This window comes from Peromyscus californicus, unplaced genomic scaffold, assembly GCF_007827085.1.
Source record: "Peromyscus californicus insignis strain IS unplaced genomic scaffold, ASM782708v3 Scaffold_4__1_contigs__length_199733344, whole genome shotgun sequence".
Lineage (NCBI taxonomy): Eukaryota > Metazoa > Chordata > Mammalia > Rodentia > Cricetidae > Peromyscus > Peromyscus californicus.
The window spans coordinates 161,659,057-161,677,856 of NW_026294562.1; the positions used below are offsets into that span (position 1 = coordinate 161,659,057).

General features: G+C 43.4%; 1 protein-coding gene across 1 annotated transcript in view; it reads right to left on the minus strand.

Annotated features, from left to right (window-relative positions):
• Positions 1-15,721, minus strand: part of LOC128124020 (zinc finger protein 208-like) — a 29,729-nt gene extending 14,008 nt beyond the window's left edge. The window contains exons 1-5 of the mRNA XM_052760257.1: positions 15,436-15,721; positions 12,357-12,428; positions 8,856-8,982; positions 8,341-8,427; positions 4,102-5,508 (exon numbers count right to left, since the gene is read on the minus strand). Coding sequence (XP_052616217.1) covers positions 4,102-5,508; positions 8,341-8,427; positions 8,856-8,982; positions 12,357-12,389 — 1,654 coding nt within the window. The 5' untranslated portion in view covers positions 12,390-12,428; positions 15,436-15,721. The remainder of the gene's footprint in view (positions 1-4,101; positions 5,509-8,340; positions 8,428-8,855; positions 8,983-12,356; positions 12,429-15,435) is intronic.
• Positions 15,722-18,800: the final 3,079 nt, after the last annotated feature.

Genomic DNA, 18,800 nt, shown 5'->3' on the forward strand with positions numbered 1-18,800 from the left:
AGCATGGGATTTGTGAAGATATGCTGGAATGGAAAAAATGATTTACAAGCATTAACACCCAAGCAGATGCCTTCCAATCATGAATTGGTTGAGTTTACAAATCCAAATCAGACATTTAAAAAAAAGCAAAAAAAAAAAAAAAAAAAAAAAAAAAACCAACCCACTAATATAACCACAAACTAGAGAAAAGGGTTGTAAGTCTTACACGGCCAGCAGGAAAACAATCATTCAACAGAACATAGTATTAAGACATTCCATAGAAAATGTAGTATTTGGAAATAGGAAAATATGGCATTAACTGCAAATTACATATAGCAGAAAGTGCAAATTAAAACTGTCATAACACATTTCACTTAACAGACTGGCAAAATCAAAGCTTTAACAAACAAAGTGTCAGCAAAGGTATAAGAAGGGGTGCTATACAACATCCAAGAAGGAACCAAACGCTATTTATTGGCCTTTTGTAAACGTACATAGACTCCAAAGTAGCAGATCCAACCCAGGGATGGGCTTCACATAGATCTGCATATAGAAGCTAATATGTACAAGATAGTCACCTCATTCTATATTTCAAAGGAGAGAAGGGACTGATTCAGTTAACTGTGGTGAAGGTCAAAAGATAACACTACATAGATAAGGACTACGAATGAGGAAGCTAGTCTTTATTTTCTAATATATTCCTTTCTACACTTAGAAGTACTAAAGGACTTAATTAGTTAATAATGTATAAGATTTAGTTTCAATGTTGAGGGGAAGGAGTCTCACTATGTAGCCAAGGCTTCCCATGGCCTTACACTCCTGAGTGCGAAATGCAGGCCTTAGTAACTATGCTTCTCAATCCCCCACACCTCTGCTTCCCCCTACCCCCAGACAGAGAGGGTCTCACTATGCAGACCAGGCTGACCTGGAACTCAGATTCCAGAGATCATCGGGCCTCTGCTTCCTGAAGGCTAGGATTAAAGATGTGCGATACCACACTTGGCTTCAAGAATTCCTTAACAGCTAAAGAGCACCCCAGAATATGTCAATTGTTTAACAAGTTATAACCATGTTTGCTTCCTGCTGAACTGCTGTTTCTAACCTATTACTACTTTTATTTTTTAAAATTCTCCAGCATCTTGAGACAATGAATTCCTCACTGATCTCAGTTTTCTGGTAACACTGCCTACTACACACTACAGCCGTCACATTCCATAAATTATCCAAGGGGAAATATTTCCCCCTCAACTCCATTAAGTGTTAATTAATGGTTATTTTGAAGTTATTTAAAAGTATATTTCCAAATATATGGAAGGACATTCCTAGGCCTATGCAAGAAGGCATTGTGTATAATTTGAACTGACTGATACTTATTCAGACTGAAGTTGAAGACAGAAAATAATTTCTTAAATAAAAGAGTATCTTGTAAATTCAGAGTCCACATATGTCTGTTAGATCTTTCAATGATATTTGTCCAAATGTTCCTGATTTTGCTCAAGACGGGCATGTTAAAATCCAAGCTTTCTCTTTGTAGTTTGATTAACCTTTGCTTTTTATTTATGGAGGTCATGTTATTAGTTACATACAAATAAAAATATTCAGATCCTTTTAATGAAAACAGTCTTTGAACATTGTCATTTTTTTCTTACTTTTTTGGTAAATCATTTCTGTTGTTTCTTCTTGAACTCTTCCTTGTATGATTTCTTTGGTTAATATCTCAATAGCATGGGCTTCTCTCCCCATCCTTTAACCTCAATCTTTTTGTAGCATTTTCTTTCTTTCTCATTTATTTATTTATTTTTGAGATGGGGTTGCTCTATGTGCCCCAAGCTAATTGGAAACAGCGATCTTCTCTTGACCTCCCAAGGGATACAGTCCCAGATATGTCCCACACCAACCTCGCCCTTCAACTACAGTAATCAGCCTATTCACACCATTTTTGGAATTACTGATACACTTCAGGTCTACCACTCTACCACACAACTTCCCACGGGCTACTTCTATGCTCACTGTCTTTGTTTGCTGTCTTATTTTAATTACTGGTTGTTTCTCCAGCTACCTTTTCTAATGACTCTAGCATACGACAGGGTCTCACGTGGCCCGGATTGGGCTTGAACAGTCCTAATTTTCCTACATCCACCTTCCCAGTGCCGGGATTACATAGTCATACAAACACTGATAACTTTTTTCTCATTGAAAAGGTTATTTAACCTTATAAAAAGGATGGGCTGGCAAAGGCATTATGTTGACAATCTATCTGGTAGGCCGGCACCTGGGAAGTTACAGCAGGACTATGAGACTGAGGCTAGCCTGGGCCACATGAGGCCCTATCCCAAACAAAACCTTACTTTCCTCTTGAACACTACCACATGCTTCATTTAAGGTAACACAACACATTTTTCTATTCTTTAAGAGTATACTGGCTTTATTCTATAGGTTTGTGAATCAATCAGAAAAATTTATATATATTCACACAAAATTTACTCTAAACATTTCAAATTTAACTCATATAACACTGAACAAATTATTTTATAGCAATAAGATTTTCTAGATGTACCCAGTGGCAGAGGTCTGTAATCCCAGCTATCTGAGAGGCTAATATATGGGGACCATGAGTTCAAGGCCTGCCTAGGCAATTTAGCAAGACCATGTCTCAGGGAAAAAGTGGCAGAACACGTGCTTGGCAGGCTTACAGCTCTGAGCTCAAGCTAGTGTGGCAGCACAGACTTCTAATTCAGCACTCAATGGATGGAGCAGGAGGATTGCCACCAGGTTAAGAGAGACCCTGTCTCAAAACAAAACCCACCCAAACCAACTGAATATATTTCTGCTTGAAAATGTTCTGCCTCCTTCCCATTAGCACCGACTGCTGGATTTGTGTCCTTCAAAGGTCTCCTTAGGACCTGGAAAATCTAGTCTATGTTTCAGATGGTTTGGGAAAAGCTTTCAAAGTCCAGTTATCCATTTTATTGCTTTTTAAAAACTTAATCAAATTCACTGATCAATTATTGTATATAATATGTATTTCTGCTGTCAACTCTAGGATTTGTTCATGTTTTTTAATTGAATATTTTATAGCATTTAGGCCAATGAGTCTCATCGAGTTTCAGTATGTAAAGCTGCTTATCTCACACTGAAGCAAACTGCTGCATTTCTCATGTAATCCAAGAGTCATATAGTGATAGTTATAGACTACAAAATTGTTCTCATTCACATCCTGTGTAAATCTGACTATCCTGAGTAAGAAAACATACACTGTTTCTGCTGTGGAGGACACTTGGATCTCACCTTTACGCTAAATGCACTGAGTTCATGCCGTCTCGCCAGTCAACTGTCTGGTTCACCTGAAGTTGAAGTGAATATCTGCTCATGTTCCAATCATTTTCATTCCAGAACTCATTATGAAAGCTTTGATATGGGACAGGCTGACAGGAGATATCTTTAATAAAATGCAGATGAGCATTCCAAAAATAATAACGAAGACTATCATAAACATGATTCCTAATATTTCCTAATCATTCCTCCTTGCCAGAGACTATGCCAAAGGTCCCTTTTACTAGGCTCGCTCAATCCTCACAATAACCTTACTTACTACTGGCTAAAAAGGCAGCAGTCTGAAGCAGAGCTGAAGTGAACTGATAATAAAATACAGGTGGCAAATGATGCATGGGATAGCTTCTACACTGAGAATGTCCACAACTGTTCTCTATGTGGCAATTTCTATAGTTACAATTAAATGTAACCCTTTCACTGGTAATTAGTATTTCTATTCATAATTTAATTTTTTTCCTATGTAAATTAATATTCAATAAACTAGATTATAAAGAAAAAAAGGACAGCCATCAGATGGTCTTCTCTTACAAACTCTTATTCTGTAATGAATAGCTGAAAAAAGCGAGGGCTTCCTGTTCTAATCATCATAGTATAAACTACACAACGTTAAGTATGATGTGAGAGGTTCCACACACCTCACTTCCAGGCTTTTCTCAGCAGGGTCTAGGGAGCTGAGGGACACATAAAGGTGTTTCCCATATTTCTGATCTTATCAACATTTTTCTTCCATATGTATGTAAAGATGTTGAATAAGGGCTGTTCAATAAATAAAGGACAGTATTCAAATACACAAGATTTCTCCCATTGTGTGTATTCTCTGGTGCTTCTTCACCTGTAAGAGCCGAGTAAAGGCCTGTCCACATTCCTTACATTCATAGGGCTTCTCACCGGTATGAATTCTTTGATGTTGAGTAAGATGGGACCTCTGCCTAAAGGCCTTGCTGCACTGCTGGCATTGAAAGGGTTTCTCACCAGTGTGGATTCTCTGGTGTAGAATAAGAGTTTTACAATCAATAAAAGCCTTCCCACATTCTTTACATTCATAAGGCCTCTCCCCAGTGTGAATTCTCTGATGTCTATTAAAGTACGAAGGACAAGCAAAGGCCTTCCCACATTCCTTACATTCATAAGGTTTTTCACCAGTATGAACTCTCTGGTGTTGGATGAGATGTGCTTTCTGCCTAAAGGCCTTCATACACTCCTGGCACTCATAGGGCTTCTCATTAGTGTGAGTTCTATAGTGCTTCATGAATGCTGAATGACAGAGAAAGGCCTTTTCACAATAGTTACACTCGTAAGGTTTTTCACCAGTGTGAATTTTCTGGTGATCATTCAAGTTGGAAGCCCAAGTAAAAGTCTTTCCACATAAGTTACACTCATAGGGTTTCTCACCACTGTGGATTCTTTGATGTCTGGTGAGATTTGCACTCTTGTTAAAGGCCTTCTGACACTTGTGACACTCATAAGGCTTCTCATTGGTGTGTGTTCTCTGATGTTGAAAAAATGTCGAGAAGTAGAGGAAGGCCTTCCCACAATGTTTACATTCATAGGGCTTCTCATCCGTGTGAACTCTCTGGTGCTGGACAAGCAGGGAGCAGTTAGTGAAGGCTTTCCCACATTCTTTGCATTCACAGGGCTTTTCACCAGTGTGAAAGCGATTATGCTGAACAAGGTAAGCATGCTTTTCAAAGATCTTGCCACAGATCTCACACTGATAGGGCTTCTTATTGATCTGATATGGGGCAAGTTGGAAGTCATACGCAAATCCTCTGCTACACTCCTTCAATTCATCACATTTCTCGCCAGCAAAATCCTGCTGATGCTTTATCTGATCTGTGTAATAGATAAAGGTGTTCTCGTACATTTCATTGTCATCGGCAGGAATTTTTACCTGCTGAGTAATAGTTTCACCTGCTTCCTGTTCATTGTGTTTTGTTTCAGAGTGAGTCATTTCACTTAGAGCAATGGGTGTAGGATGAATGAATTCAGTTGACAACTTTTCCAACGGGGCTGTCACTCCCTGTAAATATTCCTTTGTAGATTCCGGTTGTGTCTCAAGTTTCCAATCATTTCCAAAACAAGATTCCTCAAGGCAAGAATTACCAACTCTTTCTATTATTTTCCATTTAAATGATTCCTTTCCAAAGATGCCACTCTCTAGAGATAAATTCTTAGTTTCATTTACAGACAGCAAATCTAAAAGGAAATAAGTACATATTTAGTACTAGAAGACACGAAATATCTACATTAGAAATGGGTGGCTGATGGCACATTACTTTAATCCCAGCACTGAGGAGGCTGAGGCAGGAGGATCTCCGTGAGTTTAAGGCCAGCCTGATCTACAAAGAGCATTCTAGGACAGCCAAGGCTGTTACACAGAGAAACCCTGTCTCGAAAAACCAAAAAAAAAAAAAAAAAAAGATTTTTAAAATAAGACATATATATAAAAACACTGTTTTGCCTACATGTGTATCTGTGCACCACATGCGATCACCCTGCCTACAGAGGCCAGAAGGCAGCTTCAGGTCCCCAGGATTTGGGAGTTACAGAAAGTTGTGAGCTGCCACATGGGTGCTGGGAATTGAACTGGATCCTCTGAAAGAGAAGCCAGTATTCTTAGTTGCTCAGCCATCTCTCCAGGCCCAAAATGAGATCTTAAAATATGTGCTGCAAAGCAAGAGAACTGGACTTCAGATCCTCAGAGCTCACAGAGCCACCAAGAAGGCATGGAGGTTTGCCTTTTATCCCAGTCTCAAACGGCAGAGAGACAGGGAAGCTGTCTCCCAGGGCAAGTTGGCTAGGAAGACTAACCAGGGTTTGATTGAGAGAGGTTGCCTCAAAAAGGAGGAATACAAGGAAAGCAGAGTGAACAACCAAGAGTGCCAACATTGACCTCTGACCTGCACACGGACACACACACACACACAAACACAAACACCACATATATATAGACTACATATACACGAAGAGGAAAAAAATTAAGCAGCAAATGAGGCAGACAAGATGGCGCAGTGAATAAAGGTGCTTGCTGTGAAACCCTGACAATCTGAGTTCAGTCCCAGATCCCACAGCTGAGGAGCAGAGCACACTCTTAAAAGCTGTCCTCTGACCCTAAAGTGCACACATACACCGTTAAGTCTCAAACCCGGAACAAATGACAGGTGACCATTAAACATATCAAAGTGGACCTGGCAACTCCTGGGGAGAGGGGAAGAAGTTCCAGGAAGGACTGAGAGGAGCCGTGAGGGAGCAGAGGGGGTGAGTGTTTGGTAACAAGAATTTCAACCAAATTTCAAACGGAGCATCCCAAGTAGACAGAGAGACTTGTTAGAGAGAGATGTCTAAGTCACAGAGGACAGGCGTCCCTTTCCACATGACGGGGGCCCAGGAGTGTGAGAGGAGCCTCCTGCACACCAGTGTGGCTTTCGTAGTAAAGTAGACAGAGCAGGGAGCTCTGTGGTGACACCCAGCAGAAGGGGAGAGACAAGTGGTTAGAGCAGGTAGAGGAGGAAACAGCTGGAGAGGTGCAAGTGTCTTAGTAAGTAGGACTGCCCACGTGGTGGGGTCCCGAAAGGCACAGCAGGGAGATGCCCTCGTGGTGGGGCCCCCAAAAGGGCGCAGCAGGGAGAGAGGACACTTACCGAGTAGGCAAGGAGAGACAAATGGTTAGATAAGATGGAGGGAAAGCGGCTGAAGAGGCGGACTCTCGAATCAAGTTTGGTGGGTGGCAGAAGCCAGCAGAAACAAATGATCCATACATACCCCAGGAGAGTCAGATCAACAGCTTGGTTCAGAGAGGCTGAGTGCCCTGAAAGGGAGCTCATTTATGCAACTCTTGGGTTTCGGCTACAGATGAATGAAAAAAAGAAATAAAAAGGAAAGGAAAGGAAAGGACATGACTACTCCTAGGTATGGTGGAAGAGAAAGTGTATTACAGGTATGTGGGAGAGCACAGCCAGAGGCAGAGATGTCTGGGAGAGTCCAGAGTGGACATGACCCATGTGGGGAGAGGGGGAGGGGAAGAGAGAGGAGAGAGGGGACCCAGGTGCAGCAGCCAGGAGGGCAAAGTACAAGAGGGGGAGGGTAACCAACATGTCTGGACTATATGGGAAGAGCCTCTGGGGGAGGGCAGGCCAGCCCCTGGGCAGGAGAGTTCAGGGTAGAGGGCAGGGCATGCCAGCCATACCCTGTAACAGGTAGAGATTGAGGGATGCTGGGAGAACCTGGCAGCCAGGTCCACTTTGATATATATGTTAAATAGACACCTTAACCATTTGTCCCAGGGTTTGAGCCTTTACACCCTCAAATAAAACAAAATAATAAGAATTTTAAAAATTAAATGGCATAAGTAACCTTGGAATGGTTACATTAATATCAGATAAAATAGACTTCGTGATAATCCACAGTGTCAAAGATAATTTTATCACAATGATAAAAGGTCATATTCATCTGTTTGGTAATCACGATTGTGTAATTTTATAATAACAAAGCCTCAAAACTCATAAGAGAAGATAGAACTAAGAAAGAAATGACAATCGTACAATCACAGCTGCAGATGTTACAACCACTTCCAATAACTTACAGAACCAGACCCCTCCAAACAGTCAATCGAGACAACAAAATTATAAATAGTACTGGGCACCATATCACCACTGCTTAAGGTTTATAAAGTGCAGCATCAGCAACGGCTGAGTGGGGCCAGTGGGATGGTACAGCAGGCTAGGGGTTTGCTGCCAAGCCTGAAGACCTGAGTGTGATCCTGGAGAGCCACATGGTGCAAGGAGAGAACTCACTCCCACTAATTGTGCACACACACAGATGCTCTAAATAAAAGTCGACAAAGAAGAGAAAGGAAAGAAAAAGAAAAAGCAAGCTGCTGATACTCTTCCTTCTCAAACTATTTCTTCCAAAACACTGCTCTCACAGCAGAACTTTCTGTACACTGTACCAGGGGAAGATCACCTCCACTCTATGACTAGTCTGGGCTTCCCCAAAAGCACTCCAGTTGCTCCTAACATCCTTACACACCTGGATACCATTCTGCTTGCTCCACCATCCACGGTTCTTTGCCTTGCTCCAGTAGTGAAATTACTGACGGCTTAGAAATGGCAAGTCCTACCCAAAGAAAGAGAATGTCAAAATCAAATACGGAAACAAGCAGTGAGAGCAAAAAACATTTGCTACAGAATCCAGTTTAACCTAAAACAAATTTCAGATCTTCAGGATGATTGGGATTTAAAATAAATAAATACATAAGCTGCTGTATTTAGGAAGCACTTTACTAAATAACTGTTGCTTGCAGAAATCACTGATGAAAATTAAAATTAGCAGGGAAGTATCATGAGAAAGTATGTACACAGTGTATCAAAGGACTATTTGTAAATATGTACAGTGTATTTATCAACTGTGAGTGGTGGCTTTGGGGATGGAGAAAAGGTTCAACAGTTAAGCCCAGCATGTGGTAGACTTCACTCTCCCACAGATGGTCTTCCCTATCCCTCAGGGAAAGCACTTTCTGAATTATAAGAAACGGATGGCCTTACCCAGCGACACAAAGTTGCCGTAGGTCTCCAACATGACATCTCTGTACAAAGACCTCTGCTGAGGGTCCAGGCACTCCCACTCCTCTTTACAGAACTCCACAGCCACATCCCTGAACACCACCAACTCCTGAAAGGACAACACGCAAGTGACAGCAAAGAAAATCATTTCAGGCAAATGTTAAGACTTCTTTTTCACAGTTTTCCAGGGCAAGGCATGTCCCCTCCCAAGACTAGAAAAACTGAACATTTCAAAGAACTGGCCTCTGGCTCCTGAGAAATCATTCCTGAGCTCTTGAATGTCCCTCCCGATGAGGTGCTTCTTTTATGGATGCCTGAGTGAGGCCTTGGGCTGTGCCAGCTTGACCTCTAGGAGGCTGGAAAGTCAACAAAGATGAACTGTAGCCACATTGGGCGTTCCCAGCAAAAACTGCAGACGAAAAGGCATTTGCCAAGTGTCACTTGTTGGCCATACTTGCTACATGTTGTCTCATATGGTGGCTGGGAGAATTAAGCATATCTCCAGACTTCTACCAGGATGACACAAATGTAGGGTCTAGAACTTGCCTTTGGCAAACTTCTCTTTCCTATTCTGCATTCTTTTGGAGTAAATTTACAAGAATAAGGATAACTGCTTCTCCTAGTCCTGCAGACTGAACCAAAGAATCACTCCAGTCTACCCAGACAAGCGGCTCACTCTCATAATCCCAGCACTGGGAAGGACGGCTAGAAATTCAGGGCTAGCCTGAGGTCTTAGTTAGGGTTAATATTACTGTGAGGAAACATCACAACCAAAAGCAACTTGAGGAGGAAGGTATGCATTCCCCTTGTGCTTCCCGGCAACTGTCCATCACTGAGGGAAGTCAGGACAGGAACTTAAACAGGACAGGAACCCAGAGGCAGAAGCAGATGCAAAGGTCATGGAGGGGTGCTGCTCACTGGCTTGCTCCCCATGGCTTGCTCAGCCTGCTTTCCTATAGAACCCAGGACCACCAGCCCAGGGATGGTACCACAATAGGCTGAGCCTTCCTCCATCAATCACTAATTTTAAAAAATGCCCTATCGTCTTGCCTCCAGCCTGATCTTATGGAGGTGTTTTCTCAGTGGAGGTTCCCTCCTCTCAGATGACTCTAGCTTGTGACAAACTGACATAAACACTAACCGACATCTAGGCTACACAAGTTGCAGACCAGCCTGAGCTACAGAATGCCACCCAATCTCAAGTAGGAAAAAACAAGAAACCCAAGGCCCCAGATGAGGTATCTTAATTGAGGTTAAAGGAGAATGCACGGGAGAAATCCGGCAGTACACTGGGGCCCACAGAGAGGCTCAGAGGCAGAGAATGTAACTGTTTCAGTAGAACCAGCGCCCAGAAGGATGAAGCCATTTGTTACTGAGGCCACCTGTTTTGGGAACATGACACACTCAAATGGAAGCCTGAAAACTATTCTGTGGGTGTCTTGGTTATGATTAAAATAGTAATGGGGACACATCAGATAGCAATGGGCATCCTCCGGGGACAACAGACACAGATGACACTTAGGAAATAAAACAGCACTGCGCCCACAGGAGAGCCCAAAGCAGGACGAATGTCTGGCTCCCTTCGCCCTTCGGTGTCTGTCCCTCTGCTCAGGGTCACCAGCATAGCTCTGCAAGCAGGCATGCCGACCACTCAAGACGAAACCCGTGATACCTTCCTTGCCTATCTCCTTAACTTCTAAAACTGAAGCACACAAGTGGTATAGGCATCGTACTGTCAACGTTTTTGTGTATCTCAGTCTCCAGAACCCCTAAAAGGCATCCAAAGGTCTCAGGTTCTGGTCCTAAAACTGCATTCACCTTGGACTTCAGGAATAGCATAACCTCAAGGGTTGCCCCCTGGCCCCAGATGTGGCCGACTGTCCCTAAGGGTAGGGCCCGATCAGGAGCAAAAGTAACCAGCTGCTGAGAATAAATCTGTCCCCTGGAACCATGAGGTTCTGCCCACCAGCTTGCAGAAACTGACAGAAGGGACAAGGACTGATCAGAGAGACCACACCCTGATCAGGACTGCTTAATTATGCACACCTCTCCCCACTCCTGTTCTTCCTCGTTAACCCTAAAAGCTCAGTGCCTCAGAGACAGCCTGAGGGTCTCTCTAAAGGTACCCCTTTATCTCTGCACTGCCCACAAAATCACCTTCTCTCAGCTTTTCAGTGTTATTCATCCTTATCTATTTTAATTTTTAAAATTCCGTATGTGTGTATGCTAAGGTCAAAAGACCACTTACTCAGATGATTTAGAAAGGGGAGGCAAGCTGGGTGGTGGTGGTGCACACCTTTAACCCCAGCACTCGGGAGGCAGAGGCAAGTGGAGCTCTGTGAGTTCGAGGCCAGCCTGGTCTACAGAGTGAGTTTCAGGGCAGCCAGGACTACACAGAGAAACCTTGTCTAGAGAAACTAAAAAAATTTAAATAATACATAAATTTTAAAAGAAGTATTTTTTGTTTTCTAGGTGGAAAGTTATTAAGCAGAACAGAAAAGACAATGGGTTTCTGATGGGGATAATGAATAAAAAATAAGGAATAAATTATATGTCTGTTCTAGGGGGAGTATCAAAGGATGTTCGACCAATAAATGAGGTGGGAGCAGTAAGTTCATGAGTTCAAGTTCATCCTTGGTTCTAAACCAAGTTCAAAGCCAGCCTGAGCTACATGAGACCCTGACTAAAAAAACAAAACAAAACAAAAAAAACAACAACAACAACAAAAAAAAACCAATAATAATCACAGCCAGGTTTTAATCCGAGCCTTTGGGGAGGCAGAAGCAGGCAGATCTCTGCGGATTCAAGGCCAGAGTGATCTACAGAGCAAGTTGCAGACTACATAATAAGACTCTGTCCCATTAAATAAGTAAACACAATAAAAATATAGAGACCTGCGAATTTAAAAGCAAAAGCATTTTTCTTTATTTGCAAATACCTACCAACATTTTTCTTATGGGTTTTTCTTTTTTTTTGAGACAGGATCTCACACAGTGAGCTTGGAACCTACTAGGTGGCCTAGGATGGGCTTGAACTTGCAGCAATCCCAAATAATTTTCTATTTCCCCTACTCCTGACTCATGAGCGACTGAGTACACGATACAATAATAATCTCATCCAGTATATCCTATGCATCAGCACTTGTTAACGACCTTACCTATCAATTCACTCCAACAAATCTGAAATAAGTGCTAGTATTTCTGCCACTTTCAGAGAAGGAGACTGAGGAAAAGGAAAAAGAAGTACACGCATGAACACAGAGGTAGTGGGATCCCTTACATGGCCCAGAAATGCATGAGTGAAAAAAGAAAACCAAAACCAAAAACCCGAAACGTACAGCCTCTTGTAGTTCACACATACCGAAGAAAACAGAGTCGTGCTGGCAAACCTCAAACCTCACATGGTTACCATGACAACACGGTGACAATTCCATTTCAGGAATCAGCAACCAGAAGATAGATGACAGAAGAACTTTTACCTCACCTTGAACACAGTGTTGACATCCACAATAGCCATGCCCTCGGTTCTTCTGGGCACTTCGGGAAAACTGCAGAACTGGAGAAGGAAGACAGAGTTAGAAGAAACTAGGTTAAACATCCAAAGACCAAAAACCACAACTGAGACTGTTATGCTACTGAGGGACACTCATAGGGACGATGACAGATTCTCATTCCTTCCATTTGTAAGCTTCCATTTGTAAGGCCTGTTACCCACCCAGGAAGTCCTTCCTACCTCATTAATAGGGTAAGGAATGTGTCTTTCTCATAGCCCCTTATCACAAGGGTAGAAGCTACCAGCTACAGGAGTAATGTCCCAAGAGGTTCCTAGAGACAAACTTGCCATTTATCTGTAGCATGCATAGAAAAATCTTCTTATGAACATGAAGAGATACTCTTTTTTCTTTTCTTCTTCTTCTTTATTTTTTATTTATTTATTTATTTTTGGTTTTTCAAGACAGGGTTTCTCTGTGTAGCTTTGCGCCTTTCCTGGAACTTGCTTTGGTTGGCCTTAAACTCAGAGATCTGCCTGCCTTTCACTCCTGAGTACTGAGATTAAAGGTGTCCACCACCGCATTCAGCCTTTAATTTTTTTTTAAAGATTTATTCATTTATTATGTATACAGCATGTATGACTGCAAGCCAGAAGAGGGCGCCAGATCTCATTACATATGGTTGTGAGCCACCATGTGGTTGCTGGGAAATGAACTCAGGACCTCTGGAAGAGCAGTCAGTGCTCTTAACCTCTGAGCCATCTCTCCAGCCCCAGCCTTTAATTTTTTAAAAACACTATGTCCATAATGCCCAAGGCCCCTTCCAGTACCCAATAAAATGCCAGCTCTGTATTTTCTGCAGGTAACTTGAGTTTCCCCAAAATAAATGCTGTTTATTCCCTTGTCTTCAACCCTTCCCCCATCCCAATAAAACATGTGCCTTAGAGTTCATGCTCAGAATTGATTTTTAAAAGATTAATTTATTTTATGTTTATTGGTGTTTTGCTTGTACATATATCTGTATACTACATGTATGCCTGGTACCTTGAGAGGTCAGAAGAGGGAATGGGATACCCTGGAACTGAGTTATGGATAGCTATGAACTGCCACGTAGGTGCTGGGCATTGAACCCAGATCTTCTAGAAGAGCAGCTGGTGCTCTTAACCACTGAACCATCACTCTAGCCCATAAGATTTATTTATTTATGTATTTTATGTACATGAGTGCTCTGTCTTCATGTACATCAGAAGAGAGCATCAGACCCCACTACTCCACTATAGATGGTTGTGAGCCACCATGTAGTTGCTGGGAAATGAACCCGGGTCCTTTGGAAGAACAACCAGCGCTCTTAACAGCTGAGCCATCTCTCCAGCCCCAGTTTCTATTTTCTACATTCACTAGGCTCCTTCAGAAGACTTGGATAGTTGAGATCTAAGAGGGCTTCTCAGCACATAGTTTTTTACCCAGAGTTCCCAAAGGAACCAGAAGGGAATCCCTGCTTCTGGTGACTCTTCCTGACATGGGATCCTCCCTCCATATTCTAAGACTGACCAAGGGCTTTGTGTGAAGAACAGTAGCAGAAATCTTGCCTAATGCTGAAAGGCCCAAGCTCAGTCCAGCAATAAAAAAAAAATATATATATATATTAAAGCTGTGGTCTCAGGCTAGTCATTATTCAATATTACCATCAGTGATGGGTTCAATAATCTCCAAAATGTTCCCTACCACACATCCATCCCTACATCTCATCCCATTATTAATCACCTTCAAGCCCTACCTCACCCCACAAATCCCTGTCTCATCCCACACTCTCTTTTACTGGGACAGCAGAAAGAGCTCCCCATGGCATGAAGAGAACCTTTTCTGTGGTTTCCTCCACCTCTCACGCAAATAAAAAAGAGGAACTTGATCTGGCTGGAAACCATAAACAAAAAGCAAGGTTCATTTCAGGAACTTCAAATAATTTCTGCAGGAACTGGTGAGGTGCAGTAGTAAAGTCCATTTTAGTCCATTTAAGCTGCTCTAACAAAAACATCAGAGGCTAGGCAGCAGCTTACAGACAGCAAATCTGTCTCTCAGTTATGGAGGCAGAGAAGTCCCTTTCTCAGCACGGACAGATTTGGTGTCTCTGGAAAACCTATTTCCTGGTCCACATATGGAGACTCTGTTCTGTGCTCTCACCTAGAGGAAAGAGGCAGCTCCAGGGAACCAGGGCACTAATCCCATGTAATTACCTTAAAAACAAAAACAAAAAACCCTACCTTGTAAATCCACCACATTGATGGCTATATTATTGTAACTATAAACTGGAGCGGTTAGAGATGGGTGGACAACTGAGACCCAGCGTGCTCATGTGTCTCCTGTCATAAAGGCTTGTCTAAGACTTTTCATATCTGTTGTTTGTTCCCTAAACAAGACTAACCGCCTACTCTGAGGGTGTGACCCAAAAGTAGGAGTTCCACCGTAACAAGTTTTTTCAAATATAATTTCTCCACCCTCATACATTTCAGAGACAGGATTTCACTATGTAGCCCACCTGGGACTCGCTACATGAGTGTGCCTACGGTTGTCCTCAAAGTCGCTGTCTTCCAGCTTCCGCAGCTGAGATTAGAGAAGTGGGTCACCCCATCTGACTTCTGACTATATTTAAAAGTCACGCTGATTGGTAAACTGATCTATCTTGTGCACAGAAATCCTTATCACCTCTAATATTTAGCTCTCTTTTTTCCAATTTTTCAAGTAAATTTGACATCAAGGAAGGAGTAGACAGACGTATTTCCCCACACTTTGCGGTGGGAGACTAGAGGATCCAGTAACCACCTACCACCCATGTTCTGGTGACCTCGCGCACGCTCGCTCTCACCCTTCCGTACAATCCACACCCTCCAAAAACCTTTTCGCCTATGAAGTCACACTCGCCTCGCCGTAGTCCCTGAGGAGGAGACCTCTTGCGCCTCCAGCGCCATCCCGGAAACCGGGTGGGTCCCCTAGAGCCAGCCGGCAGCCAGCGACCAACAAATAAAGGCCTTAAGGCCCCATACCCCAAATACCTAGAACCAGGGCAAGACTCACCTCAAAAGTATAAACTGCGACCCCACGAGCTACAAACTCAGAGGACCAGCGAATACCAACCAGGACAGCACCCGGTTAGGTCGGGTAGGGCACTGAGACGATCCGGAACAACCTCTCTCCAGCCACTTCCGCCATGTGTCTCAGCTTTTAAAATGAACTACATTTCCCAGAAGGCCGTGCTTCTCTAGACTCCCCGGGAGAGTTTCAACGCCCGAGAGTGGAAGTAGAGAATGTTGGAACGAGAGAACATACGATTAGCCTTCTAAGGGGGACTTCTCACGGATCCGGGGCTAGAATCTTCTGATTTTTTTAAGTGATTCAGATCTGCGGTGGGGTGGAGATTTTTATTCCAGAATCAGGAGTGCGGCAAGGACTGGATCAAATGACCCCGCTCAGGACTACATTTCCCAGAGGCCATCGCAGCCCGTTTCTCCTTGAAGAACTCAGCCTGCACTTGACCCTGGGATGTCAAGTGGGAGTTCTTTAGGGCTTCCCAGGTGTGGAGTACCAAGTCTGGGAGGCAACGGGATAAGGCCTTTATTCTGGGAATGAGTGGATGGGGCAAAGATCGCCTTGTCTTCACTGGAACACAATCTGCCTATACTTGAGAGTCACTAATTGAAATGTGCTGCTTTGCCAGACCTGGGCATGCATGCCCGTAGTCCCAGCACTCAGGAGGTAGAGACAGAATAAGGAGTTTCAGGGCCAGCATCGGTTTCATAGCGAGTTTGAAACCAAGGTTACTTAAGAACCTGTGTCTATAAAAGGAAAATAGTGACTAAAGAGATGGCTCAGCGCTTAAGAGCACTTTCTGTTCTTCCAGAAGACCTGAGCTCGGTTCCAAGCACTCATGTCGGGCCAATCATGAACATTTATGTTGGATTAAACTTTATGGAGGGTTGTTTTTGTTTGTTTGTTTGTTTTTGAAACGTTTGTCTCACTGATATAATGAGAACTCAATGTTGATCATGCTGGCCTCAAACCCTGAAATCCCCATGTCTCTGCCTCCTGTTTGCTGTGATTAAAATCATGCATCACCACATCCAGCTAAGTTTTGGTGGTTTATGTTACTGTTTGGTTTTGTTGTCGTTACTGAGACAGAGTTGTACTAGGTAGCCTTGGCTAGTGTTCTGGCCTGGAGCTTACTTGCTATGTAGATCAGGCTGGCTTCTAACTCACAGAGATCCTCCTGCCTCAGCATCCCAAGTCCTGGAATTAAAGGCACATGCCACCATGCCCTGCTGACTTTCAGTTTTGGGGAGACAAGATCTTGTCTGTTTACACCAGTTGTCTCAGCCTCCTGAGTGCTGGGATTATAGGTGTGAGCCACCACACCTGTCAGTAAGTTTTTCAATGGACTTGTTAGTATTCTGACCCGCCTTTTGGGAACCCATCCAGGGTCCTGACGCCATCCTACATTCCCTTTAAGGAAAAACTCCTTCCCCTTCACTCACTCTCTCTCTCCCCCTTCTCACCAGGGATAGCACACACCTCTCTTTCTGTGTCCTTTCTCCCCCTCTCTACCCCTCCCTTTCTCTCCCTTTCTCTCTCCCCCTCTTTTCCCCCTTCCTTCCCCTCTCTCCCCACCCCTTTCCTCTCCCCGTGGATGTCCCATTTGCTGTGTGGTTAACTTTCCTTGGGGCCACACTGCCCCACTCACCCACTGAGGGGTACCTTGGTCCAAGGCCTCTGGTGCACGGTTTCACAACATTAATACTTGTAACATTTTACCTATTTTTAATTTTTTTCTCTTGCTTTGTGAGGCAGGATCTGCAGCCCAGGCTGGCCTTGATGTTGCTCTCTTTCTACCTCAATATTCCCATCGTTTCTATTACAGGCCTGACATCCAACTTAAATTTTGGAATGGGAGCTGTTCTATGACTATAATAACATCTAATCCATATCATATCTAAAAATAATGACTTTTAAGTGTTTTAATAACTGTACCTTTTTCTGATGGTCCTAGGAATCTAGTGTAATACTGAAATCATAATAGCGGGCACTTGTGTGCCATTCCTACAACCCCAGGGAAATAAGGAGTAGGGATTAGGGATGTGTTCAGCAGTAGAGAACATGACCACTGTAGTTTCAACCCCCAGCACCTCCAAAGACAAGAAGTGAGGCATAATGACCTACTCCTATGACCCTGTTGATTGGGAGGATATGTTGGAGTATTGCCCCAAGTTGGAGGCCAGCCTAGGTAGCCTGAGCTAAAACATGAGACCACATTAAAAAAAAAAAGCTACTAGAAAAATTAAAACTAAAGCCACCTCTGGGGACAGTAGAGCAGCCACCCCGCCAAAAGAGATAAGATCTAGTCCAGGGCACTGGTCTGTATGACCAGATCATTCCCTAAGCTGAGAGGAATCGTATTCACAAGACCTACTGGCAGCCTGAAATCAGACTCTGTTTCTTAGATGTCTAGGATCACTGGACGTTTCTGAACCTCCTGGGACCCTCATGCACATCCTCTCTTCAGACATCTGCCCGGGGGAATTCTCCATGAACCTGCTAAGGGCAGATATGTGGCAGGCATGAATGAGTGAATGTACATAAAAAAGGCCAAGGAAAAACACCCTGACCCTGAGGAGACCTGAGACCCAGGCCAAGGAAAAATATCCTAACCCTTACTTGACTCCAGGACCAGGGCTTAAAATCCCACCAATCCCTGAGCTTGCCCAAGAAACCCTATAAAAGCTCTGTACCCTGTTCAGTTTGCTGCTGCTTCCCACCCTAGAGGCGGCCACTTCCTGGATTCTGACTTCCCGATAAATCTCTTGAGTGAGGTTTGTTATGTGGTGTGACATCACCCTCAGAGCAGAGCCCAGCAGCAACAACTTTGGCCAAAGCAGAGCAGAACTTTCCCTGGGGAAACTTTTGAAGGGGAAAAATCAGTAGCCCTCTTGAGAGTTGGCCTCCATCTGAAGGTATCTGCTGACCAGAGATTAAATTTACGTGAAAACAGGACTGGAACAATAAATCTAAATGTATATACCCGGGACTCAGCAAACAGGATGTAGGGAGTAAAAAAAAAAAAGTGTCTTTGTAGATGCCTGCATCCTGTCAGCCATTAGTAGTTTCATGCTTACAGTTTAGCCAGTAACTTCAAAGAACTACCTTGAATAAAGAACCCTTTTGTTTTTGCATCAGAAATCAACTCCTTGGTAGTCTTGTTGAGGGGCACAAGGACAAGAGCATTTTCCCCTAGGGGAGCAGAGTTCTTACACTCCAAGGGACCTGAGCAGAGCCTAGTGGAGCAGAGTTGTTACATCTGCATTGGGAAATGCTTGCAGTGACTTTGTGATGTCTGTGCCTGGCAGGGAATGTATGGGAGCATGTGTGCCTGTATGCATGGGGGTTGAAAG